Here is a 26,618-nt window from a genome sequence, read left to right on the forward strand (position 1 = left end):
TTCTACAAAATTTAAATTTAAATTTAAATTTTCTACAAATTCTCCCTAATAGGAGAGTGGAGGTCCCGCTAGCTGAGATCCTCAAAAATGCTCAAAAATGCTCAAATTATCATCTGCCCCCAATGCTTCCATGGTTCCTGGATTGATCAGTAGCTGTTATATTTCCTTCCATGTCTACAATTAGAATATCTCAGTAAAATGTGATAGCACCAAACACACAAAAGCTTACTCTCTTCAATTCAGCCATTACACCTTAGAGAAATTTTTGTGCTTTTTCCAAAAAAGACACATACAAAGATGTTCTTTTTTCTTTTCTTTCTTTCTTTTTTTTTTTTTTAAATTAATGTCAGAGGCAGAATTTAGTGCTTCATCAGTTGCATATAACATCCAGGACTCATTCCACCCAGTGCCCTCCTTAACAAACCCTCAGTTTGTTTCCTAGAGTTCAGCGCCTCTTCTGGTGTGCTGCCCTCTCAATTTCCACCTTATTTTGTTCTTCTTCCCCAAGTGCAAGAGTGTTCTTAGCCACCATGTACCAGAAATAAAAATTGGAAACAACCTGAATGTCTATGATGAGGAAAACTTTGGGATATATTCAGACAATGAAATATTACACAGCAATGTATAACATTATTAAAGGCAAGCAGCAGAAGGACACATACAAAATGATACAATTTATGTAGCATTCATCCTATTTATACAATATGTGAGCACAGAGCTGATGCCTAGCCAGTAGGTAGCAGTACAGCCATGCCAATGTGGTTGATTAGTAATACTGTAGTTACTAATCTAGGTGGCAAGTAGAAGGGTAAATATTGTGCTGTTCTTTAGATATTTTCGTATGTTTCAAATATTTCATAATGAAGTTGAAATCATTGAAATAACTTGTCTTTTTTTGTAGGCTCTCCTGTGGCTTAATCTATGCTACCTTCATCTTCATCATTTCCATAATGATTACAGTTATTATAACATCTACCCAAATTATAGTCATGACGGGCTTCATGGTGATATTTACACTCTTTTTCTTATATGGCTTATCTTTGGTAAGTTCATACATGTATTACCACATTCTCTGCTTTAGATTTTAGCTATCTGTAGCAAAAATTAATTTCTCTGGAGATTACTACAGTTATTTCCTTCATGTCTAGTGTGTGTGTGTTTGCTTCAGAAAGTCTATGAGTGTGAGAAAATGATGTAAATAAGATTGGACCTCTCTTTTGCATAAAGGTCTGAATTAATGTATGATGCATCAAAAAAAAATTCTGATTCTGAAAATATTTTGACTCTAAGGCTTTTCTTTCTTTTTTTTTTTAAATATTTATTTATTTATTTATTTATTTATTAATTTATTATTTATCAGAGAGAGAGAGAGAGAGCAAGAGCACAAGCAGGCAGGCAGAAGCAGAGAGAGAAGCAGACTCCCCGCTGAGCAAGGAGCCCAATGCAGGACTCGACCCCAGAACCCTGGGATCATGACCAGAGCTGCTTAACCAACTAAGCCGCAGCTTAACCAACTAAGCCACCCAGGCGTCCCAACTCTAAGGCTTTTCTAGAATATTTTAGTGAGGATGTCTTTGAGCGGTGGACCCATCTCCTTTCCCCAAAGTTCTCTGTAATGTGGTAGCTTTCACAGTATCTCCCTCTGACACTCCCCCTTGTCCTCACTCCCCATGTCATGCCTCTTCCTTCTACAACAGGAGCCTCTAAATTCTGCAGACGGTACCTAGATGCTCTTTGTTAATGCATTAATGTAGGTTCTTTCAATATTTCCAGGTCTGCATTTCTATTCTTTCCCCAACTCTCAGACAGCTTTTCCCCTGCCCTTTCTTTAACAACAAAAGCCCAGTAGCTGAGGAGGTGCAAAAAAGGATTTTCTTTACAAAAGTGTTGGGGCAAGAGCTGATCATTGTTATACATAAATATTTTCATCACTGTCTCACTGATAAATACTTATGATGTAAAGATCCAGGTTTTTTTGCGCTGCCAATTCTCGGTGAACTAAATCTGTTGAACAACCAGATTATCTTCTCTCTCTTTCAGATTGCTCTAACGTTCTTGATGAGCGTGTTGTTAAAGAAAACTCTCCTTACCAATTTGGTTATGTTTCTCCTCAATATCTTTTGTGGGGGTGTGGGATTCACTGTGTATTACAGACAACTTCCTTCCTCTCTGGAGTGGATTTTGAGTTTTTGTAGCCCTTTTGCCTTCACTGCTGGAATGAGCAAGGTAAGAACATAATTCGTTTATTACTGAAATTTCAAAAGAATTTGCTATTTCATGACTCTTCACAGTCAAACATTTTCAAAATAAGAGCATTTATTCTAAACAGTTTTTCCCCCTAAAGCTAGATTTGAAAATGTTATCATTGCATTATTGAAAAAATCATCATCATACAAGGAAATTTGATTAAAACATCTTGACTAAGACAGATTTCCACGTCTTGGGTGTATTTTCATTTTGAAGTATTCTCCTCTTATATTTCATATGCAACTGTTTCCCTTTCCTTGTACTTTACATAACAAAGGCATTCTCTAGTTTATTAAAAATTGTTGTGTAAACCTCTGTTTGAAACCTAAAATCTGAAAAGTTTTCAGGACTATCAAGAGCTTAACAAATAATTATTAAGTATATCAAAATATTCATGAACCAGATCAAGAAGTAGAGGATGCCACAATGTCAAGTCTCCAAACACTCCTTCCTCTTAAAGATAAAAGTGTTGTGATCATCACTTCTTGCCTTTTCATTTATCTCCTAATGTGTGTTTTGAGTATGATTTTTTAGTGTTACCTGTTTTCAACTTTATATAAGTGCTACTCTATGAAGTGTTTTGTGTTGTTTTTTTTTTCTTTTCTTTTTTTTTAGATCTGGCTTTTTTCCCATTCAACGTTGTGTTTTCAGATCTTACCCACAGTTGGAGTGTTGCTGTAATAGAGTGTCATGTAGTATTCAGCTGTGTGACTGTGCTATCAATTTTCTTATTGATGAACAAAAATATTTTCCAGTTTTTGACTAATATTAGTTCTGCAAAAAAAAAAATTCCTACACATGTTTCCTAGTGAATATGGGCATTCCGTTCTCTTTGGTATCTATGTAGGAGTTGAATAGCAGGACTTAGGATATGTGTATCTTAATCATCATAGCTACTGCCAAATAGTTTTCCAAAGTGATTGCATCAATTTACTTTTGTACCGAGAGTTCAGAGTTACACATGTTTACTGGCATTTGGTATTGTCAGTTGTCCAAATTTTAGCCTTTCTGGTAGATCTGCGGGAATAAACTGTGTGGTATTAATTTGCATTTTCCTGATTTTTTTATGAAATTTAATTCTCTTTCATATCTGTAGAGGTATTTGGGGGGGGGGTTTCTCTTTTATAAAGTGCCTATCCAGGTCTTGCCCCCATTTTTAAAAAAAGATTTTGTATTTATTCACTCGAGAGAAAGAGCAAGAGTAAGAACATGGGTGGGGGGAGGGGCAGAGGGAGAAGCAGACTCCCTGCTGAACTCAACCCCAGGACTCAGGGATGGAAATCTGAACCAAAAGCAGATACTTCAGCAGCTAAGGCATCCAGGTTCCCTTTTCCCCTCATTTTTTACCTAACTTTTTAAAAATCTTTTCTTCATTACTTTGTAAGAATTTCTTATATATACTGCATATGAAACATTTTTCAGTTACTCGTTGCTGACATTTTTACTCTTTTAATGGTGTTTTAATGAACAAGTTTCTTAATTTTGATAAAGTCCGGTTTGTCAAGTTTCTTCTCTGTAGAGTGCTTTTTTTTTTTTTTTTAAAGATTTTATTTGTTTACTTGACAGACAGAGATCACAAGTAGACAGAGAGGCAGGCAGAGAGAGAGAGAGGAGGAAGCAGCCTCCTCACTGAGCAGAAAGCCCGATGCGGGACTCGATCCCAGGACCCTGAGATCATGACCCGAGCCAAAGGCAGCGGCTTAACCCACTGAGCCACCCAGGCGCCCCTGGAGAGTGCTTTTGTACCTTTAAGAAATCATTGCATTCCCCAAGATTATAAAGATATTCCCCCATTTTTATATGAAAACTCAGTTGATTCAGCCTTTATATTCAGATACAAAATCTATTTCAAAATAACTTTTGTGTATCTATAGGTAGAAAGAATATTAATTTTTCTACATGCATATCCAATTTCTTCTGTTTCATTTATTGAAAAGACATCCTTTCCCTGAATGGATTGCAGTATTTCCTTTGTCACAGCTCAACCAATCACGTATTGACCTGTCTGTCCTTGCTCTGTTGCCACCTTGTCTTAATTGCTTTTACTGATCTGCCTGGATGTCTGGTAGTAATTTTACCACTTGATTTTCTTTTCCAAGAGTCTTTTCTATTCTAGGTTCTTGGAATGATGTAAATTTTAGAATTAACTTACTAAGTTATACACGTACCTATGTATGTGTGCACAAAGCTGTTGACTTTTTGGTACAGTTGAATTTTTCAATCAATTTGAGGGAAATTGACACTTTTTAAAGAAATTTAGTTTTTTATTTAAGAGAAAGAGAGAACGTGAGAGAGAAAGGAAGAGAGCATTTGCAGCAGGGAGGGGCACCGGGAGAGAGAGAATCTCATGCAGACTCCCCACTGAGCATGGAGTGGATCTCAGGAGTGGATCCCATGACTGAGATCATGACCTGAGCTGAAATCAAGAGCTGGGCATTTAACTGACTGGGTCACCCTGGCACCCTGACACTTCTTTTTGATCACGAACATAAGATAGCTTCACATTCATCTTCACTTAGTAATTGTTTTAATTTTAAGTATTGAGCCTTATACATTTTTTATATATTCCAAAGCTTCTGATACTTTTGATGCCACTATAAATAGTATGTGTTTAAATTATTATTTTAAAATGTTTGTTGTTAATGTAGAGATGTAACCAGAAATCACTGTATCCAGCATTCTTGCTATATTCTTTTATTAAAACTAGTATTTTTCTGAGCTTTATTTGGGGATTTTCTTACATATAGTCATGATGTCTACAAATAATGATGGTTTTTTCCTTTTTGCAGTTCTTATGCCAATTACTTTTTTTTTTTTTTTTTTTTTGGTCTTATTGTGGAGACTGGGACCTTTAGTGCAATGTTGAATAGAAATGAAAGCAAAGGAAACGCTTTTAACGTTTCATAATAAGCATGATTTTTGATGTTGGTCTTTGTACATCTGTTTTACCAGGTTAAAGAAGATTGCTTATTTTCTTAGTTTGTGAAGAGACTTTCTTCATTATAAGTGGATACTAAATTGTGTCAAATGATTTTTGTGCATGTTCAATGATTAGCCACATTAGTGTCTCCTTCAATCTGTTTTATGTTGAATTACATAGATTGATCTTAAAATTCCAACCCAGACTTGTGTTCCCAGAATAAACTCAAATTTGTCATTGAATGTTAAGATTTTAACATAAATAGGGTTGTATATTGTCTAGTGCAAGGAACCAAGCTTGAGAGCTGGACTTCCTTTGTTCTGAGTTCACCTTTGCTGCTCCTTACTATGTAATTTTGACTTTTGTTGTTTAAGCTACTCAATTTCTATTTGCTTCACTTCCACCATATGTAAAATGCACATAAAAATAATAAGATTTCCCCCAGGGGGTTATGATGAGGATTAAATGAAGTATTACAAAAAGCCTTAGAATAATACCTAGAGTGCAACGCCTATGGTTACATGACAGAATTATAAACATACCTTTATTTGCAGTAATAACTAGAAAAAGAAGTTTTCTCTAGAAAAAGAAGCATCTCTAAGATGCTTCAAATAACTCTTCATATTCTTTCTAAAATGACTGTTTTTTGCTGCATAGATATTTTGCAATATTGCAATGACTTTATGATTATCATTTAATTTAATTTAAATTCCTATTCTTAGTGGCACCTGGGTTGCTCAGTCCCTTAAGTATCTGTCTTCAGCTCAGGTCATGATTCCCAGGGTCCTGGGATCAAGCCTCGTGTTGGGCTCCCTCCTCAGTAGGGAGTCTAGTTCTCCCTCTGTGTTCCCTTCCTCTTGCTGTGCTCTCTCTCTGTAATAAATAAATAAAATCTTTAAAAAATATTCCTATTCTTAGAATATTGCATTTTTTAAGTTGGTATTAAGTTGGCACTTCATTCTAATAATCCTTGGATTGCTGTCATATAGAAATAGTTACACCAATAACTTCATTATAAGGGCTTCTCAAAAAAGCTACTTAATAAAATGATAATTCTTGCTGCTATGCCAAATTATTATATTATATTATATATTTATCTTAAATACTTATTACTATTTTTGTCCAAATTTTAGATTATCTACTTGGATAATACTATGGATGGTATAATTTTTCCTGACCCTTCAGGAGACTCCTATGTAATGATCGCAACTTTTTCCGTTTTGGCTTTTGATGCACTTTTCTACTTGGCACTGGCATTATACTTTGACAAAATCTTACCCTGTAAGTAAAGGTGTCTTTTCTCTGACCTCTGCACATACTGATCACACTGTATATTTTTACTGAAGGTTATATAAATGTATATTAAGAAATAATAACAAATTTTTCCCATCACAAGCTGAATGAGTTCTTAATTTCTCCTTCAGAGTTTTAATGGTTTGAATTTAAATGTAAAAACAATTATTCTGGGGCGCCTGGGTGGCTCAGTGGTTTAAGCCTCTGCCTTCAGCTCAGGTCATGATCTCAGGGTCTGGGATCGAGCCTCACATCAGGCTCTCTGCTCAGCGGGGAGCCTGCTTCCCCCTCTCTCTCTCTGCCTGCCTCTCTGCCTACTTGTGATCTCTCTCTGTCTATTTTTAAATAAATAAAAATCTTAAAAAAAAAACAAAAAAAACCAATTATTCTTCTGGTTTTAATAATATGCATTACAAATACACAGTAATTAAATAACGTTAATTTTTTTTCAAGAATCCCAGAACATGTTTTTAAAGAAAGATATTTAAGGCTTTTTTTTTAGAACAGGCTGAAATAAATTAGTTCTTAACATGGCTTTGGCTAATGTAGAGCCATTGTGCAGTGAAAGTGTTTCTTACTAAATAGTTCTTGGGGCACTTGGGTGGCTCAGTCAGTTGCGTGTCTGACTCTTGGTTTCAGTTCAGGTCTTGATCTCAGAGTTGTGGGATCCAGCCTGGTGTCAGGCTCCCTGCTCAGTGGGGAGTCTGCTGAAGATTCTTTTCCTCTGTTCTTGCCCCGTCTTGTGCTCTAGCTCTCTAATAAATTAATAAATCTTAAAAAAAAAGTAGTTCTGACAAGAATGTGGGGCCGATTGTAAACTAAATAGCTAGGAAGGGCCTCAGATGTGAAATAATCAGGTTCTTAAGGATTCCCCTTGGGAGGACCATTTCAGAAGGGGAGATGTCCATCCTTTAAGGAAATAACAACATAAAAATTAGAACATTTTCAGCATTATTCAACTTTTTTTTATATGTTGTTCATATTTACAAAACTATATTACTCAGTTAAATTTTCTCTATCTCACAAACAAAAATTTCCCAAGTCCAGAATTTCTTTACACATGCTAAAATCAGAATGCCGTTTTTCCTTGCAAATTTTATTTATTTATCTTATTTTTTATGTTCTTTCCACTTTGTAGTTAAAGCTGTCTTATATGTTTCTATGCAATTATTTTATATATCCTTATCTTTCTGTGACTTCTGGTAAAGTCCTTAGTGACGAACCCCACTTCATTGTTTCAAATTTGGAAAATGCAAATATATTTATCCTGAACAGATACAATTTCTCCCTGTACTTTGCACGCACACACCATGGGAATTTCAGTATGATATTCAACCCTATTGTTGTGATCAAGTGATTTTTTTTAATTTTTAAAATTTAATTTGATTTTTTTCATTGTTCCAAGATTCATTGTTTATGCACCACGCCCAGTGCTCCATGCAATGCGTGCCCTCCTTAATACCCACCACCAGGCCCACCCAAGCCCCCAACTCTTCTCTCCTCCAAAACCCTCAGTTTGCTTCTCAGAATCCACAGTCTCTAATGCTTTGTGATTTCTTTTTTTCTTTTCTTTTCTTTTTCTTTTTTTTTTTTTTCTTTGAGAGAAAACACCATGAGTGAGGCAACGGTCAAGAGAAAATCTTAAGCAGGCTTCATGCTCAGGGCAGAGGCTGATGAGGGACTGGATGTCACCACCCCGAGATCATGAGCTGAGCCCAAATCAAGACCCAACCATGCACCTCTGTGGTCAAAGTGATTTAAGTTCACAAACATGTTTTAGTTGTTTTTATGTGCTGTGTAAGGACTCTCCCCCCAAATATTTGGTTTCACTCATTCTAAATACCTTTTTTTACATTTTTTCAGAACTTTGGCTTCTATATACTTTCTTGAAAGTTCTATTATACTGTTTAACTTTTGTGGTAACAGGTTATTTCCTTTGAATTTTCATTGTTCACTTCACGACAAGTTTTCTTTTCAATAATAGGAAGTAAGGAAGAAAAGACTTTCTCTATGATGCTTAAAAGTCAGATACTCTGTACGGTTCTGAATAAGTCTTCTTTACTCATTGTTCTAATGTGACTGATCCAATGTCTTATTGCCTTTTGACTGATTAGATGGGGATGAGCGCCATTATTCTCCATTATTTTTCCTGAACTCCTCTTGTTTCCAACACCAGAGGACTAATACTGTCATTGAGAAAGAAATAGAGCCTGAGCCTCCGTCTCAGGACTGTTTTGAACCGGTAGCTCCAGAATTCCAAGGAAAAGAAGCTATCAGGTAATCACACTTACAGCCACATATGGGTGTAAGGCAAATGAATTATTGGCCAAGAGCAACTGGCTGAGCCTGGGCAGAATATTGAAGAACAAACTTGCCTTTGTGCATGTTACTTTGAACTCTTCCATGTGACCACCAATGTCTCCTGATTGCTCCTAAAAGAAAAATTATTTTTGCTTCGCTCCGTATAATGTTATGGCATCACCCTCCGTTTTGTCTTCCTCCTTATTCCTGTGTTGATTCTCCTTTCCACAGGTGCTTTCCCCTTTATAACAATGAGAACTTCCTCTTTCCCTAGCCAGCTGTTAGCTAGACACATCTGGCAGTATAGAGGAACTCATGAAGAATTCTACCCAGAATCATTATTTTGCCTATGTAAAAATATCTATCTTTTATTCACAACTGGCTCCCTCTCACCTATTAGCCCCCTTCCAATTTTTCCTTCTCTGGGGACATTTGTTTGCACAACTATCCATTCCTGTAACTTTAGCTCATTCATGCAATATTCCCAGAACATAGGCAGGATGTCTGCCCCAAACAAATGGCTATTGACTATCTTCATCTCTGAAATCCAAAAACAACTGGTGGTTCTAATGGAAGTTTCTTTCTTAAAATAAAGCCTAAAACCCCCATTTAATGGGTGTCTCCCTGTTCAAAGGAAGGCAGAGATAAAACACCCTGTCAGATTCAACACCTTTTAAGTCTTTCTCTTTCGTATTTCCTGACTCTTTGGTTACCCATCCTCCACTACTGCCAGCATCCTGGTTGAATACATTTCCTTATCTTCATTTTGATTCATGCTCAGAGAAAAGGGTGACTCAATTCTGTTTCCCCCTGAATTTGAAGATGCACTGATCTTATGTAGTGATGACATTTCTCATCTGTCAAACCTGGTTCCTCCCTTGTCCTGCATTAGTTTCCTTTGGGATTCTAATATGCATTCAAGTTTGGTAATCACTCATTTAGAGAACACACTCGTGTGATGTTCAGATGAAACCTTTAGATGTGGGAGCCTAATGCTCAGGGAAAAGGATAGGGTCAACTTTAGTTTGGTGTTAAAACCACAAGAATCAGTAAGGTAACTCCTCAAGAGGATCTAGAGTTGAGAAGACCAGAATGTACATAGAGAACCCTGTGGAAGACCAAGATGATGTATTTGGCAAATGAAGAGGACCTTCCAAGGAAACAGAGAAGGATGTGTTGGGATGAGCACTAGGTGTTTTATGCAACTAATGAATCACTGAACACTATGACAAGAACTTATGCTGTACTATATGCTGGCTAATTGAAAATAACAAGAAGAAGAAGAAGAAGAAGAAGAAGAAGAGACATTTAGAAAGATAGAAGCTAGGAAGGAAACCAGTAAGTTCAATGTGAACTTGAATGTAGGTAACTTGAATGTAGACACTTTTAACAAGGACAGTGTCACCAATAGCAACTCATTATTCCATAAGTAAGGGTAGAAAAAAAAGTCTTTGTTGCAATGTTGCCTCACTACAGTGATGGACTCAGAAGCCAGTGACTGAGGAAAAAGTGAGAAGTGAGAAGGTAGATGTGGTGAATTTATTTTGTCGTATTTTGTAAAATGTTTTACAATAAGGGGAGGAGTGAAATCTGATTGTATCCAAAGCAGAGTTCTAAGCCAAAGAGAAGCTATCAGAGAGGGAACTATAGAAAATGCAGGTGACAGAGGGTCTGATTAATGAGCAAGTTTGGAGGGACTGGGAGAGCGTGGGAGGGAATAGTTAAAGAGTACTGATAAATGAACTGATCTTGCACAGACTAAAACACATCAAATATTCTAAGGCTAGAGGAAGAAAGTAAGAATAATTCCAAAATGTTCTCCTTTTCTGAGCAAAACACTAATCATTTAATCAAACATTTCAAAGAGACTCTTTTATTTTCTCTCTGAGGGGAAACGATTAATCAAAAATAATCTTTGTCTCTCTGAGTAGACTGGATATGCCCTCCCTTATTTCACATAAAGACGTTGATGTATCTGTCACTTTAACTGGGGTTGTTCCTGATCCCTACTGATTTCTGTGATAGCTGAGTAAACACCACTTCTCTCGTTTCAGAATCAGAAATGTTAAAAAAGAATATACCAGCAAGTCTGGGAAAATGGAAGCATTGAAAGGTAAAGACAAATATTTCATTGTTTCATTGACTTCTTTATTACAAAAAATGGAGGAAGTTCCATGTGAAAACAGAAAAAGAAAACAATCCAAACAATCTAACTCTGCCCCTTGGAGATTAATGATTGAGATCTGGCTATAAATCCTTCTAGATGTTTCATGCATCTATCAATTTCCAAGAATGGGGTGACACAATGAAAAGTGTGACTTCACTTAGTTTTTGAAGATGAGTTTGCTAAAAACCATATTGTGTTTTATTTGCACTATGAGGAAAGAATGTTTAGCCTTAAAATTGATAATTTTTTATACCACCCAGGGAATCTACATAGTTTATGTACTGGTGAGATTAACTAGAAGAGATGAGTAACACCATAGACCATGAATTATATTTCTTAAGTCACTATCCCCAGGGGAAACAAAGTTATAATTTTGGATCAGCCAATGTATCTTATAGTAAATTCTAACAAATACAGTTTTCTATAGTAAACATTTAAGTAAGCCTCCAAGTTAGTGGCTACATTTCATAGAGGACAGCTTGCTTTTATTAATAATAGCTTTTAGGGAGAATGTAATTGAATTTTATAAGAGATGGAAGCCTTAAAAGTTACAAAAGAAGAGCTATGGAACTCCCCTAAGGTTGAGAGTTCTCCATCTGATGCATGTACCGCACATTTACTTTCTGGAAGAGAGTGCCCCTTAACTCAGACCTTATACTTAGTCCTCTGAGATCATTTCTCACTTTGAGAGTTTCCTGTACCCTTGTCAGCAAATTGATTCTCATCTCAGGTTTGTCCCCTCCAATGCCATCTAGATCTGTGGTTTCTTTCTTTAATTTTAGCCAAGGATATATTGAAGTATTCTTTAAATTTGTCATTTCAATTTCCAGAGCACATGATGCACTACTTCTGTACTCATCAATAACCATGAACTACTTTTTACGTCTAGACATCTTCCAAAAAATTTTTAAAGTGAAAACCAATGGGGGCACCTGGGTGGCTCAGTGGGTTAATCCTCTGCCTTCGGCTCAGGTCATGATCTCAGGGTCCTGGGATCAAGCCCTGCATCAGTCTCCCTGCTCAGCCGGGAGCCTGCTTCCCCCTCGCTCTCTGCCTGCCTCTCTGTCTGCTTGTGATCTCTGTCTGTCAAATAAATAAAATCTTAAAAAAAAAAAAAAGAAAGAAAAAAAGAAAACCAATGAATATCAGTGCATGGAAAACCATATGAAATCACCAGTTACATTTGCTCTTTGGGAAGTAAGGGGGGAGCTATACTCTCCCCATCTTCTCCCCACGCAGCTAGTTCCTATAGCAGCTTTGGAACACCTTTGGGAACACACTTCGAAGTCCTTACCTACAGCCTGTCTTTCAGCCGCTGACCGGATTCTGTTGTATGACTACCTTGATTGACTTATAGTCATGAACACAATTTGGCTTGTTTCCAGTTATTCATTATCATAAAAAATTCTATAATGAGCCTTCTTGTTCAATCTTTGGAAATATCACAATTTCTGAATATAAATCTCTAAGAGCAGATTATTCAAAAGGACAATATTTTTTACCTCCTTATTCATATTTCAGATCATTTTCCTCCAAGCTTACAAAAATTTATATACTTGTAGGAATAGCAATAATTAAAAATAATGACCATAATAATACCAACAAACACTTTAAGTTTATTGAGTACTTAGTGTGTTCTGGCAACGATGATAAGTGATTTTTTTTTTCATTTAATCCTACGAGATACATAGTATCTCTCCCATTTTGCAGATGAAGAAACTGAGGGTTATATTTATTTTTTTCTGATTAATATAGATCAGTTCCAAGATAGATATCATCAGTTTTCTCTCATCCTGGAAAACACCATTTTTTTCCATTTAAAAACATTAAATATAAAATTTATTGATGTGTTTATTTAGTTATCCCAATATTATTTGTTAATCAATTCATCTTTTTGATGAATTTAAAAGACTATTTCATTTATCTTTATTTTTTATGTCTACTTTGCTCTGTCTTGGGCTTCTTTTGCCTTCCATCAGTCAGTGTATTCTGGAGTAGTAACATTATTTTAATTATGATATTTATTCCACTGGTTGCTGTATTACTAACATGTTATTTTAATTATAATAGTTCTCCAAAAATTTTTTAAAGATTTTATGTATTCGAGAGAGAGAGAGTAAGTAAGTGAGAAGGGGGTCAGAGGGAAAGGGAGAAGCAGACTCCCCACTGAGCAGGGAGCCCAACTCCAGGCTTGATCCCGTAGGACCATGACCTCAGCCGAAGGCAGATGTCCAACCAATTGAGTCATCCAGGCTCCCCTTCTCTGACATATTTTAATACCATGTAGTCAAGAGTAATATCTTGTTATTCTCTTACTTTTCATAATTATTTGAGCTTATTTTTCTAAATTTTTAAAGAATCTTTTAGTCAAATTATAAGTGAGACTTTTAATGGATTAGATTACAACAGGAAAAATTTTCTCTTTAAATGTGATTATTATAACCAGCACTTTAATAACTGAGTAAAGTGAACTTTGCAGTGTTTAGTTTCTCCAAGATCATCCAGTTAGAAAATGGATGAACTGGAATTCATCCCAGTTGTTAATTAATTTCAATAATGTTTGAAAATAGGTCACATAATTTAACTGAAGGAACCTGATATCTCAGATATAATGTATTATAAAATTCTTAAGAATTTCATCCAACAACTTTTCATAACAGAGTTTGGTTTTCACTTGATGGTAAACAAAACAAAAAATAATAAGTGATTCTTAGACAAACAATTTTTTTCTACTGACCTGTAAAGGCAAAATGTTTGTAATAGAAGAATAGAACATTTATAACAGGTGAAAATATACATTTTTGGTGAATATATTTTAAAAGGTAGTTAATGCCATGAAAAATGTTCATCATTTAACATTTGAAAATGTAAGCTAGGAGGGACGCCTGGGTGGCTCAGTGGGTTAAACCTTCTGCCTTCGGCTCAGGTCATGATCTCAGGGTCCTGGGATCAAGCCCTGTATCCGGCTCTCTGCTCTGCAGGAAGCCTGCTTCCCCTCTCTCTCTGCCTGCCTCTCTGCCTACTGGTGATCTCTGTCTGTCAAGTAAATAAATAAAAAAATCTTAAAAAAAAAAAAAAAGAAAAAAAATGTAAGCTAGGAAAAAATAGAGTATGATAAAAATGTTTATTTACATGTTCATATATGCACACCTGTATGCAGTGGAAGTGTGTTACAATGTTAATACTTGGAATTATAGTTAAGTTTATCTTCATAAGTGGTTATATTTATTTCAGAAATATTCTACAATAACTATTATTTTAGCAGCTGGCAAAATATTGGATATTATATGTTTTAAGTTTGAGAATACACAGCTAAATAAATTTTTTGTTCTGCTTTTGGAAACAGCCCTTTCTAATGCCTTCTTATTTATGATGTTAATATTTTATTTTAAAAACAGACTTGTTCTTTGACATATATGAAGGTCAAATCACAGCAATTCTGGGTCATAGCGGAGCTGGCAAATCTTCATTGCTAAACATCCTTAATGGGTTGTCTGTTCCAACAGAAGGTGAGCAAAAAGAAATTTCTCAAAGGCAAGATATCTAGAGGTCATGTGTTGCCTTTCTTATTTTAAGGTGAAAGTGCTTAAGAGAAAATAATGTTTCTTTATCTAACATCGTTTACCAGACTATAGGATTTTGACTGTACTTTATATTTCACAAATTTTTATAAAAATCATTAGCCTTATCCCATTGCTATGGGATATTCCAGAGAAAATATATGCTACCCTGAACCTAGATATGTTAAGATTTATTCATAGTTGTTAATAAATTGTGAAGTCATTATTTTACATTTTTGTGAATATATGCCAATATTTTCCTGAATAAGATCTTTAAGCATTAATAAAATGTATTGTCTTGCCCATGTTAAATTATTTTCAACTTCTATTTTTAGGATCAGTTACCATCTATAATAAAAATCTCTCTGAAATGCAAGACTTGGAGGAAATCAGAAAGATAACTGGTGTTTGTCCTCAATTCAATGTTCAATTTGACATACTCACTGTGAAGGAAAACCTCAGGCTCTTTGCTAAAATAAAAGGGATTCAGCCACAGGAGGTGGAACAAGAGGTAAATGCTCATGCTTAGATTAACAAGCTAAATTTGCCAAGTTAAATCATGACCTAATCAGAATATGCCTTCGTGATTTACCTGCCCTGTTATGAATACAGCTTTGTCAGTGAGGTCCTAGAGTAACTACCTGGTGTAACATAGTTAAAATTGTATCGTATGAATCGCCTTGGATTTTAAGCTTTGTGTATTTTCTTGCGTAGGTACAAAGAATTTTGTTAGAATTGAACATACAAAACATTGAGGATAACCTTGCTAAACATTTAAGTGAAGGACAGAAAAGAAAGCTGACTTTTGGGATTGCCATTTTAGGAGATCCTCAAGTAAGTGAGATTCTGCATGCCTTGGAATACAGAGTGCTTAGTAAAACGTCAAACTCTTCTTTTAACCTGAAACGTGGTAGAGATTTCATTTCAATGCATCAAGAGAGAATCCGCTGTAAAACCACGGATATAAGTATATCGGACCTAAATGGCTGGATAGTTACCATTTGTTATCCATGCTGCCCTGTGGGAAGAGTCAATGTGGGAGAGCTATATTTTATACATTATCATCCTCTGTAGATTTTGCTATTAGACGAACCAACTGCTGGGTTGGATCCCTTTTCAAGGCATCGAGTGTGGAGCTTCCTTAAGGAACACAAAGCAGGCCGTGTAATCCTCTTGAGTACCAATCTCATGGATGAAGCTGACATCCTGGCTGGTAACTATTGGTTTTATCTCAGTTTTGTAATAAAGAAATTGGGAAATGTATATTACTAAAATAAGCACTGTGCTCCCATGACTTTTTTGTGTGTTCCATTTCAAAGCAGTCTGGGGAATGGCAAGTCTAATCCCCCTCTAGAATTCCTCACTGGCTGTACATTTGCTAGATTATGACCATTAATAAAAAAATTGTATGTTTTTTTTTTTTTTAGCTTTTAATTCATTTAAGCATTGAAATCAGTATACGGTTGAAAAATAATCACTTATTCTTTAGAATATGGAGTGGAAGATGTGGCAATGTAATTTCTGTGTTTTGTTTTGTTTTGTTTTGTTTTTCAAGAAATTTTGGAGGGCACAGAAATAGACTGGAACTCATAAGCTTATTTTAAATGCATCAATTTTGATGTGTGTTTCAAAATTTTTAATGTATGTTAGATACATTTATTTTCTTTTTTTTCCTTTTTTTTTTTTTTAAAGATTTTATTTATTTATTTGACAGAAAGAGATCACAAGTAGGCAGAGAGGCAGACAGAGAGAGGAGGGGAAGCAGGCTCCCTGCTGAGCAGAGAGCCCAATGCAGGGCTCGATCCCAGGACCCTGAGATCATGACCTGAGCTGAAGGCAGAGGTTTTAACCCCCTGAACCATCCAGGCGCCCCTAGATACATTTATTTTCTATAGAGCACTTCTCTTTTAGAAATTTGAGCATTGGCTCCTCACCTGTATTTTCTAGAGAGTGAAGAAATGACTACCATCAACTTTTCTTTCTTGCTTCCTTTTAATCAGATAGAAAAGTGATCATGTCCAATGGGAGACTGAAGTGTGCAGGGTCTTCTGTCTTTTTGAAGAGAAGATGGGGTCTTGGATATCACTTAAGGTAAAGACTTTGGGGATGTGTGTGTGTGTGTGTGTGTGTGTGTGTGTGTGTACACATATATATGCTTTCTTTTTTTAAAAGATTTTATTTGTTTATTTGAGAGAGAGGGAGATAAATTGTATAAGTGGGTGCTGGCGAGAGGCAGGGGAAGAGGTAGAAGCATGCTCTCACTGATCAGGGAGCTGGATGTAGGGCTCAATCCCAGGACCCCAGGATCACAACCTGAGCAGAAGGCAGATGCTTAGCCAACTGAGCCACCCAGGCACCCCATGTTTTCAATACTGGAATTTCAAAAAGTCAGGCAATTATGAGGGACAGTTGACTTTATGCTTCATCTTTGCCAGTCTCTTGGCTAGGGCTTCCCAGATGTTTTTCCTGCCTCCTTGTATCTTTGTAATGTTAATGACAAGCAGAATGTCCAAGTTCTAAGCCTAGGCTCACAGATCCCAGCAAGGCTACTTCATGGACCACTTTTCCAAGTACCTGCTCTGTGCACCCTCAGTCTTTCTCTTCTTCCCACTGTCCGTCTCCCTCAGCTGATCCGTACAGTCCTGTAACTGTATGTTTTTGTATAAAAACTGTATGTTTTCATTCTTGCATTGGGCACAAAATCAAATAATTTCAGAGGCTAGTATCAAAAGTGGGAGAGAGTTAAGAGCACTGTAGCTAATAAGAAAGTGTGTGCAGGTGAAAAGTACTTTAAAAAACCCAAACCAAAAACCCTATAGCCAAACAAAACGTGCATGTAAGCCAAACTTCCCTATTAGTCACTAATTCCTGATATCCATACAATCTGGTGTGATTACTTTCCCTAAGCAATTTCTTCTGTCTAATGTTCTTGCCTTGCTCTATTTATCTCCTTATTTGAAAGACAGTCTCCCTTCCAGCATGCATGTGTTTGTATATTTATAGCTGTTCTGAATTTATGCAAACTCCTCTATATAGATCATAAGATTTTTGGAACTGATGGTATTATTATTATTACTTCTGTTGTTGTTTTATATTTACTCATTTGTTTGTTCCCTAAAGGCAGGTAAAGTAGTACTCAAAGGTTAGGTATGCAGTACAAGCCCTGCTTTTGTAATAGCAGTAGAGAAAATATAAATCAATGATCTTTTCTTTTAAATATTAGTTTGTACAGAAATGAAGTATGTGATCCAGAAAAAATAACATCCTTCATTAATCATTACATCCCTGATGCTAAATTAAAAACAGAAAACAAAGAAAAGCTTGTGTATACTTTGCCCATGGAAAGGACAAATAAATTTCCAGGTAACTGAAATACAATTACGATGGCATGAAATTTGGGAGCCAGTGTTCACCTCATTATTACAGCTTTCATTACTTAATGGATTTGGATTTTTGTCTTAGGTTGGGTTCTTTAAAAAAGCAGAACTTGAAACGAGGACTTTAGCACACCTTTTTTGGGGTAACTGATACCTAGAAACACCAGGAGGGAATGGGGTCATGAGAGTGAGAAGCGAAAGAGGCTACGGGAGTTTGCATTATCGAGCGGATGGTTGCAATACGAAATTGAGATGTAATACCGTTGAAGTAAATACATGAGTAAGTGAGCAAGGGGCTCCGAGTTATGTCACAAGAGCGGTGAGAGAGCTAGGGTATTTACTGGATACTCTCCACCCTTCATTGGTTAAGAGATGCTCTCAGGAGCATTAATTTTCTAACCCACATGGCTTGGGCTCAACACGAGCCTGGCATACTTCACAGCCCAGAACAAAATGCCTTCAGGCAGGGCTTAATAAGCAGATTTACTGTGTATGTATGAGTATGGAAGGGATGGGTGTGGAGCACAAGGTGTCTGCTATAGGTTCCCTTTTATATTTTAATTTAATTGTGTATATATTTATCTTGCAGAAAAATAAATAGTTTATTTATTCTATAAAAGTATTCACCATAGGTTCCCAGTTTGCTGAGTAGCAGACCCAACCTAGGATTTGTTTGATAAGTAATTCTAATAACAGCTAACTCTTTGTACCATGTTTGCTATGAGTCAGGCACTGTTCCTAATAGTTTCCTATACATCAGTTCATTTAGTCTTACAGCCACTCTAGGAGGTAGGTGCTATAGTCTTCCCTGTCTCAGAAATGAGGAAATATATCTGTCTTTTTGTTATAAAAATGTTCTTTTTTATCTAAACATTGAGTTTATTAAAGGTTTAACTCTCTGCAGCCCTGATTTAAAAGAGGCTCATTTGGATGATTCAATCTAATTAAGCAACTACTCAGGGATTCAGATTTAGTCTGACCCCCAAATAAGGCAGCTCTCTGTGCCCTTCAGGAGCTGCAAAATGGTGTTCTCAAATCCATAGGCTATACCGTGTTATTTTATCCAATGAGCTACAACTAGGCTTCTTTTTTCATTTGGAGAAGGAAAATAATGCACTATTTGTTGATACCACTATAAGAACATGTCCCACCAGAATTCCTGGTGTTAATGTTTTGGTCTATGGCAGTCTCCTTATGCTGACCCTAGACCCCTGCATGTCCAGTGGCATTCTTACATCCTATCGGAAATAGAGGGTAATAATCAATGTTTATTGGGAACCTATTATGTAAAACTCAATGCTTGAGACACTAGTGATATTGAGTTAAATAAGACATCTGAGTCCCTACCCTCACTGAGGTTACATTCTGTTGGGTGGGGAGAAGTGGACACGCACAATAAGCCAAGGTATATTACGATTGTATAATGCATACATTATATGTGTTGTATAATGCATACCTTATACAGAATGTATAATCCTTGTTTATCAAGGTCACATGGTTTAGAGAGAAAGCCAGTGTCAGGCTAGGGATTTATATAGAGTGCCAGGAGTACAAAAGAAGAAAATGATCAAAAACATTCCAACCAGAGGGAGGGGAAGAGATGTCTGGAGTGTAGCAAGTGCAGGAGGAGACTGGCAAGTGGGAATGGGTAAGGTTATAGGAGTAGATAGAAGTTCGAGCATACAGCTTTAGAGGCCACTGTATGGTGTTCAACTTTAACTTAAACGCACTGAGAAACCACTGAAAGTCATTAAATGGGGGAATTGATGTGATGTGACTCACATTTTCATTTTCTGGCTATAAAAGCGCACTCTGGATATAGAAGAAGAAGAGTAGATGCTGGGAGACCAGCCATAGGACCATTTCAGACTTACAGGTGAAAGATGAGATCATTGTGCGACCATGGCACCCACTGAAAGATGGATGAAAAATCCAGAGGGACTTCTAGAATTTTGGCTCAAGTCACCAGGTGGAAGATGGTGTCATTTGTTATAAAATGATGAGAGAGACAGTTGGGTGGAGGATGGAGAAAGAGGAATTAGTGTTCTGTTTTAGAAACGTTTGCTTTGAGATGCTTTTAGACTTCAAAGTGGAGATGTTAAGTGGTTAAAGATACAGTTGGATATAGGATATTGGAAATCAGAGAATAATCAAAATGAGGGTTGGATTTGGGAATCTTAGCATACAGATGGATTTCATGCAAAGTGATTGGATTTGAATGTATGGAAAGAGAAGGTGAGCCAGGACTGAGCCCTCAGGAGAAAGTAGAGGATGAGTCAGAGAATGGTGGACATCAAGAGCCCCCTGCCCCTATGAACTTGAAAGAAAAACAAAAGAATATGTATGTTTTTATTCACTCAAAAGAGACAATGTTTGTAGAAGGACGAAGGAGTCAGCAGTTTTGAATGTCCTTGAATGAGAGAGGGAGAAAAAGAGAGAGAGAGAGAGAGAGAGCTAAAAGAATTTTTAGAAAGTTCTTGTCCATTGAATTTAGGATGTGGAATCGTTGATGACCTTGAGAAGAACAGTTTCTGTGGAGGGATAGAGAGAGCATTTAGAGTCGTGGGGGTTCAGTTGAATAGGATGTGACCAATTGAAGGGGATGAAGTAGACAAGTCCTTGGGCCATGGGTGCATGTGTGTAGCAGGGGGGCCCAGTGGGGAAGGGAGACTGGGTTTTTGCTTTTTTTGTTACTTGTGTTTGTTTACTGGGTTAACTTCTAGAGCATTTTTCCTGCTGTTTGGGATGGCCTGGTACATGTAGGAGAAATTGATGACACAGGCCAGAGAAGGGCAGGAGAGATTAATTTAGGAGGTCCTTCAGGTACCTGCATGGAACAGGATTCAGAACGCAAGTCAAAGAGGTACACTTTGGTGGGAGCAGCTCTAAGTCATCCACCCATACAGAACCAAAACCCAGAATACAGGTAGAAATTAACATTGATTTGTGTGGAGGTGAGAAGAAGTAAGAAGTAAGTGTTCTAGAAGTTCATGTGTTGGGGATATAAAATAGAGTAAGATGGTTTGAGGGTAGAGAGGGAAGTTCTGACATATTCAATTCAGAGAAGAAGAACATTCTATTAAAATTTTGCTTTTGCTTACTGTGATACTCCAAAGACATGTATTTCCTGAACAATATTCTGGATTACCTTTTAAATAAATGTTAATTTACTGGGTTTTGTTATCAGTGTGATATTTAAAAATATATCTGTTCTGGTCTGTTGCCTTAGACCTTTTCAGTGAGCTTGATAAGTGTTCTGGCCAGGGTGTGATGAGTTATGACATTTCCATGTCAACTCTGAATGACGTCTTCATGAAACTGGAAGGAAAATCAACTATTGGACAAGGTAAATGCATTGTATGACTAACAGAAAATCAATTTCCAAATAATCATGAATTAATTGGGTATCTTATAATTCTTTATACATGATTTACACTAAGGAGTGTGAATAATTCCAAATCTGACTAATGTTGGGAAAGGTTGTCTTGTTTCCTAACATCATTACTAGGACTGAACACCGATCCCTTTTTGTGATATAACAAATTTGTCCTCGCAGACTCTTTGCTTCCTAGTTCAGCAGTTTTCTCCTATCCCCAGACGCTCACTGCTACTTGGATATTCTGAGGATGTGAAAGGCTCTCAATCAAGGTCATGAAGTCTGAGCAGATATTTCTTATAAACATTGCTCTTAGCTTGTTCATGTAGAAAATTTCACTAAGGTCACAATGGAGAAAATGCTAGGATCATCTCCTGTGTATTTTAATGGGTTGTAATAATAAGAAGGACAATCGGGGCACCTGGGTGGCTCAGTGGGTTAAAGCCTCTGCCTTTGGCTCAGGTCATGATCCCAGGGTCCTGGGATCAAGCCCTGCATTGGGTTCTCTGCTCTGCAGAGAGCCTGCTTCCTCCTCTCTCTCTGCCTGCCTCCCTGCCTACTTGTGATCTCTGTCTGTCAAATAAATGAATAAATCTTAAAAAAAAAGAATATAAAAATAATAATAAGGACAGTCATTTACAGAATCTCTACCCAGAAACTTTGATCAATGTGTGGATATAGTGTATTACCTTTCTCCAATAATCTTTCCAACAAAAGGTATTGGCACCATTCTATGCAGGAGGAAACTAGACACTTAGGTTAAGTGATTGGTCCTAAATCATGCCACTTATAAGTCATGTATTTGGGAATCAGGTACAGGTCTGGTGACTTTAGAGAGCTGGTAATCATTCACCCACATTTTGAAATTATTGACAGCTTAATAGCTGACATTCAGGCATCAATGATTGATTATTTCTATGGGGAATATTTCTTGAAATCCCTCAGAATATTGTTACATATGGGACCTTTTATGCCTTTTCAAAGGCTAGGCATAACAAGGTCACCTTTCACTGAATTCTTCTTTGGGTATGAATTTAGTTGTATTTTATCATTGAGTTTATTGAATGTGGTGATTATAAATTTAATTTGTTTCTTACATTGTTTGCTTTGTAACCATCGTAAAACAACTTCTAGTGTTTTGAGAAAGAGAAAACTGTGATGTCCAAGGATGGCATTAATAACATGTGTGCATGTGTGTGTGTAGATTTTGAACAAGCAGAAATAAGAGGCACAGAAAACCTACACGAAATAGAGCCAGCTTGCTCTTCTTTCCCTGAAATGCAAAAGGCTGCGAGTGGCATGGGCCTCTGGAAAATGCAGATCTGCGCAATAGCACGGCTCCGTTTCTTGAAGTTAAAGCGTGGGAAGAAAGACCTTTTGATTCTGTGAGTATTAGAGGACTGTACTTTCGTTAGTGAGTTTCAAGGGAGGGTTCAACCAGAAGAGAATTTAAAACTAGAACATACTACCCAACATTCTTGCCAGGACATGGATAAATACAACATTTCATTTTACTAACAGTAGGAATGCTTGCGTGGTAGCATTTAATTAGCTTTCTCAACAGGGCTGCTTAGTTTTCATGGTTTGATCGCCTGGTGTTTATATAGCCTTGCCTTGGGTACTGTGTGGGCTGCGAAGGCCTGACTTTCAAAATTGCAGCACCTATAATCATGGCTGGCATAGACTGTGTAAAGTCTGATGATCAATAAAATTGCTACAGATTAATGTGGTTATTTTCTCTTTATTGGTAGACTCTTGGTATTTGGGATTGCAATGTTCCCTTTGATTGTGGAAAAGATAATGTATGCCCTATTAATTCAAAAGAGTGATTGGGAATTTAAATCTGAACTGTATTTCCTCTCTCCTGGACAACCTCCAGAAGATCCCCGTACCAGCCTGTTGATCATCAATAACACAGGTGAAGAGAAAAACAAAATTATAATCCAAAAATAAGTTATTTTTATGTAGAGGGGAAAGAAAGCGAATCATAAGACAAGAAAATAATGTATTTAGGCTTCATTCATAGAAAATATTAATAGAAAATATTTAAGGAAAATAGGGGGGTATGGTGTAGCGTTCTGATTTTGGAGAGGACAGAGATGGTGGGACAAGAGAGAAGGAGCGTGGGTTTCTATATAACCTGGTTAAAGCAGATTTCCTATCTAACTCACCTCCCTAAGCTATTATGTGAGAGAGAAGGAAACTTGTATGTTGATTGACTGAACCACTCTATTTGAGATCTCCTTGTTACAGCAGCCTAAACTATTCCATAAATATTACACACAAATAATAGATATAATAATAATAATAATAGATATTATAAATAACATTATATACAAATGTTATATGATTGACATATAAAGAAAAAATTTTTAGACCTTATGCCCCTCCAACAGGACCTAGCAAGATTCCTTAAGACAATTTGGTACCCATGCTCTTGTTAACCTAAATCAGGGGTAATTGGTTTTATCTAACTCTTTAACTTTGAAGAAGCACTTGTTTCTGTTTAAGATATAAAATACATGTATATATTCATATATATATATAATATATACATAGTCATATATATAGCCATTAAATATTCATATACAGTTATGACTCAGGGTGATGGATTCTCCTCTTTATACAAGGTGATCTTTTAGTTTTTGCTCTCATTCTTTTCTATTTGGGTTTTAGAAAGTAAGTTTTATTCACTCTGCTACCTTAAAATGGAAATTTTTGCATACTATGTATTTTATTTCTAAGATCTAGAAATTTTCAGCCTGTCATTGTCAGCCTATTCATTTTTATTTTTCAATCTATCATCGTCTCGTGTATATGTTTTCCTTTCCAGTTACTCGAAGAACAATATGCTTGGATTAACTTACTTATTTTTCTTCCCTGTACTCAGTTGTGAAGTATTTTGGGATTTAAGTTTGGGGCTTCTCTGCCGTCTTGTTCCTCTTTTCTCCAAGTATGATGATTCTTGGTAAGATGTTCATCTTTAAATCAGGGAATCCCTGTTTGCCTAAGGGAATGTGGGTAACCACGAAGGTTTCCTACCTTAGGTGACTGTGGAGATGGAGTGTGGATGCACAGAAAGCTTATTTCCTATGTATATGTTCCTTTCCCACCTGGTAGGAATGCTGATTCATCTGGGGCGTGGTCCTGTCTTATGATCCCAGAACCCCTTCTGAATGTCCCTAGTATGAATTCCATTTCAAAGTCCAAATGACCAAAATATGAGAGTCCTCTTTTTTTCTTTTCCCATTCCATCCTGTCCTTGTAACTGTTGAGGTTACTCTAGATCTTGCCCTGCTCTTTTCCGCAAGTAGTATCTCTTAAAAAGTAAATCTGGGAGAAGGGGGTGGGATTATGGACATTGGGGAGGGTATGTGCTTTGGTGAGTGCTGTGAAGTATGTAAACCTGGTGATTCACAGACCTGTATCCCTGGGGATAAAAATATATGTTTATAAAAAATAAAAAATTAAAAAAAAAAAAAGTAAATCTGGGGATCTGTGTGCTGGGGACAAGGGCCCCTGTTGCCTGTTCCATGTGGACCACGGGGAAAGAACAGCAGTCACTTTGTTTCAGGCATGGTTAACCAGTTAATGAGCATGGCTGTGGCTTCGGAGCCCACTTTGCCCCCTGAATTTGTCCACTCTGAGTTTCCATTTCTTGGACATTGGTTTTAACTTTGTCGTTGTTAGCTCTTGTGTGCTCTAGGCTGTGGGTTTTCTTAGCTCTTATTTCTCTGTCAAACAATCACCTGCTTTCTCCTTTAGGGGCATATCAAAAACTTTGGTCTAATAGTGGCACTCTTTTCATTTCTTATTATATATATTTCATTTCTTGCTAAATATATATATTTCATTTCATTTCTTACTGTATTTATACTTCATATATTCATATATCTTACTAAATATATATTTCATGTATTCATGTATCTGATATATGAATATATTCATATATCTTACTAAATATTTATTTCATATATTCATATATCTTATTAAATATATATTTCTTTTCATTTCTTACTACATATATTTCTTTTCTTACTAAATATATATATATATATATATATATATATATATATATATATATATATATATACACACACACTTGGGGAATAGATATGTATGTAAAATATTTTTTTCCTAAAGATTTATTTATTTATTTGTTTAGTTTTAAATATTTTATTTATTTATTGGTCAAAGAGAGAGAGAGCATAAGCAGGGGGAACTGCAGGAGAGGGAAAAGAAGAAGCAGGTTCCCCATTGAGCAGAAAGCCAGACGTGGAGCTTTATTCCAGGACCCTGGGATCATGACCTGAGCCGAAGGCAGATACTTAACTGACTGAGCCACCCAGGCACCCCTAGAATTATTTTGTTTTAATAGTCACATGGTAACTGCACTAAACAGAATCATAAAACTAATTCATCACAACTTAGGGTTTGATAAATAAAAGATGGTAGAATGAGCCAATATTATTATTGTGATGCCCAAAGACACATGCCTTCACATAATATTCTATAAATATTGACTTCAAATTGTGTATGTGGTTTATTTTAAAATTTTGACATATATCTTCTTGCTTTTTATGGCCTTCTGTTATTGATTTCATGATAGGATCAAATATTGAAGATTTTATACAGTCGGTGAAGCATCAAAACATACTTCTGGAAGTAGATGATTTTGCAAACAGAAACGGCACTGATGACCTGTCGTACAATGGAGCTATCATAGTTTCTGGCAAACAAAAGGTATCTTTGCGTCTTGGTTTTGCTTTCATTTTTAACTGTTTTTAAATGGCAGTCAACCTAGCTAGTCTATAGCAATTGGATTTAGAATATGTGGGGTCATTATCGAATAAGCATTATCGAATAAGCTGTGAAGTTTAAATAAGCTTTTACAAAACATTTTCAATCTTAACTTTGAGATGAGATGATTTTTACACTTGAGAGGAGCTAAGTGTAATTGCATTATTCAGATTCAATAAAATATTAGACCTGATAAGTACCAACCATGAATTTAAAGAATTTTCTTCAATGGCTAACTACTCAAAAGACATTTTGGTATACAGTTGACCTTTAAACAACACAGGGATTGGGGTGCTGAACCCCTGCACAGTTGAAAATCCACATATAACTTTTAAGTCCCTAAAAACTTACCTGCTAAGAGCCTACTGTTGACTGAAAGCCTTACCAATAACGTAAGCAATTGATTAACACATACTTTGTGTGTTATACATATTGTATACTCTATTCTTGCAATAAGGTAAGCTGGAGAAAAAACAATGTTATTAAAAACATTAGGAAGAAAAACGCATTTACACTACTGTATTGTGTTTATCAGAAAAGATTCACATATAAGCGAACAGTGTAGCTCCAAACCGTG

General features: G+C 36.3%; 1 protein-coding gene across 1 annotated transcript in view; it reads left to right on the plus strand.

The window, feature by feature from the left end:
* Positions 1-26,618, plus strand: part of LOC132004138 (ATP-binding cassette sub-family A member 6-like) — a 60,634-nt gene that overhangs the window by 9,374 nt on the left and 24,642 nt on the right. The window contains exons 7-21 of the mRNA XM_059380260.1: positions 902-1,043; positions 2,041-2,226; positions 6,301-6,448; positions 8,575-8,737; positions 10,816-10,874; positions 14,327-14,437; positions 14,824-14,999; positions 15,203-15,322; positions 15,563-15,701; positions 16,489-16,579; positions 17,712-17,851; positions 21,095-21,211; positions 22,446-22,626; positions 22,993-23,159; positions 25,851-25,984. Of these exons, the coding sequence (XP_059236243.1) occupies positions 902-1,043; positions 2,041-2,226; positions 6,301-6,448; positions 8,575-8,737; positions 10,816-10,874; positions 14,327-14,437; positions 14,824-14,999; positions 15,203-15,322; positions 15,563-15,701; positions 16,489-16,579; positions 17,712-17,851; positions 21,095-21,211; positions 22,446-22,626; positions 22,993-23,159; positions 25,851-25,984 (2,074 nt within the window). The remainder of the gene's footprint in view (positions 1-901; positions 1,044-2,040; positions 2,227-6,300; positions 6,449-8,574; positions 8,738-10,815; positions 10,875-14,326; positions 14,438-14,823; positions 15,000-15,202; positions 15,323-15,562; positions 15,702-16,488; positions 16,580-17,711; positions 17,852-21,094; positions 21,212-22,445; positions 22,627-22,992; positions 23,160-25,850; positions 25,985-26,618) is intronic.

Source organism: Mustela nigripes, chromosome 16, assembly GCF_022355385.1.
Source record: "Mustela nigripes isolate SB6536 chromosome 16, MUSNIG.SB6536, whole genome shotgun sequence".
NCBI classification, from domain to species: domain Eukaryota; kingdom Metazoa; phylum Chordata; class Mammalia; order Carnivora; family Mustelidae; genus Mustela; species Mustela nigripes.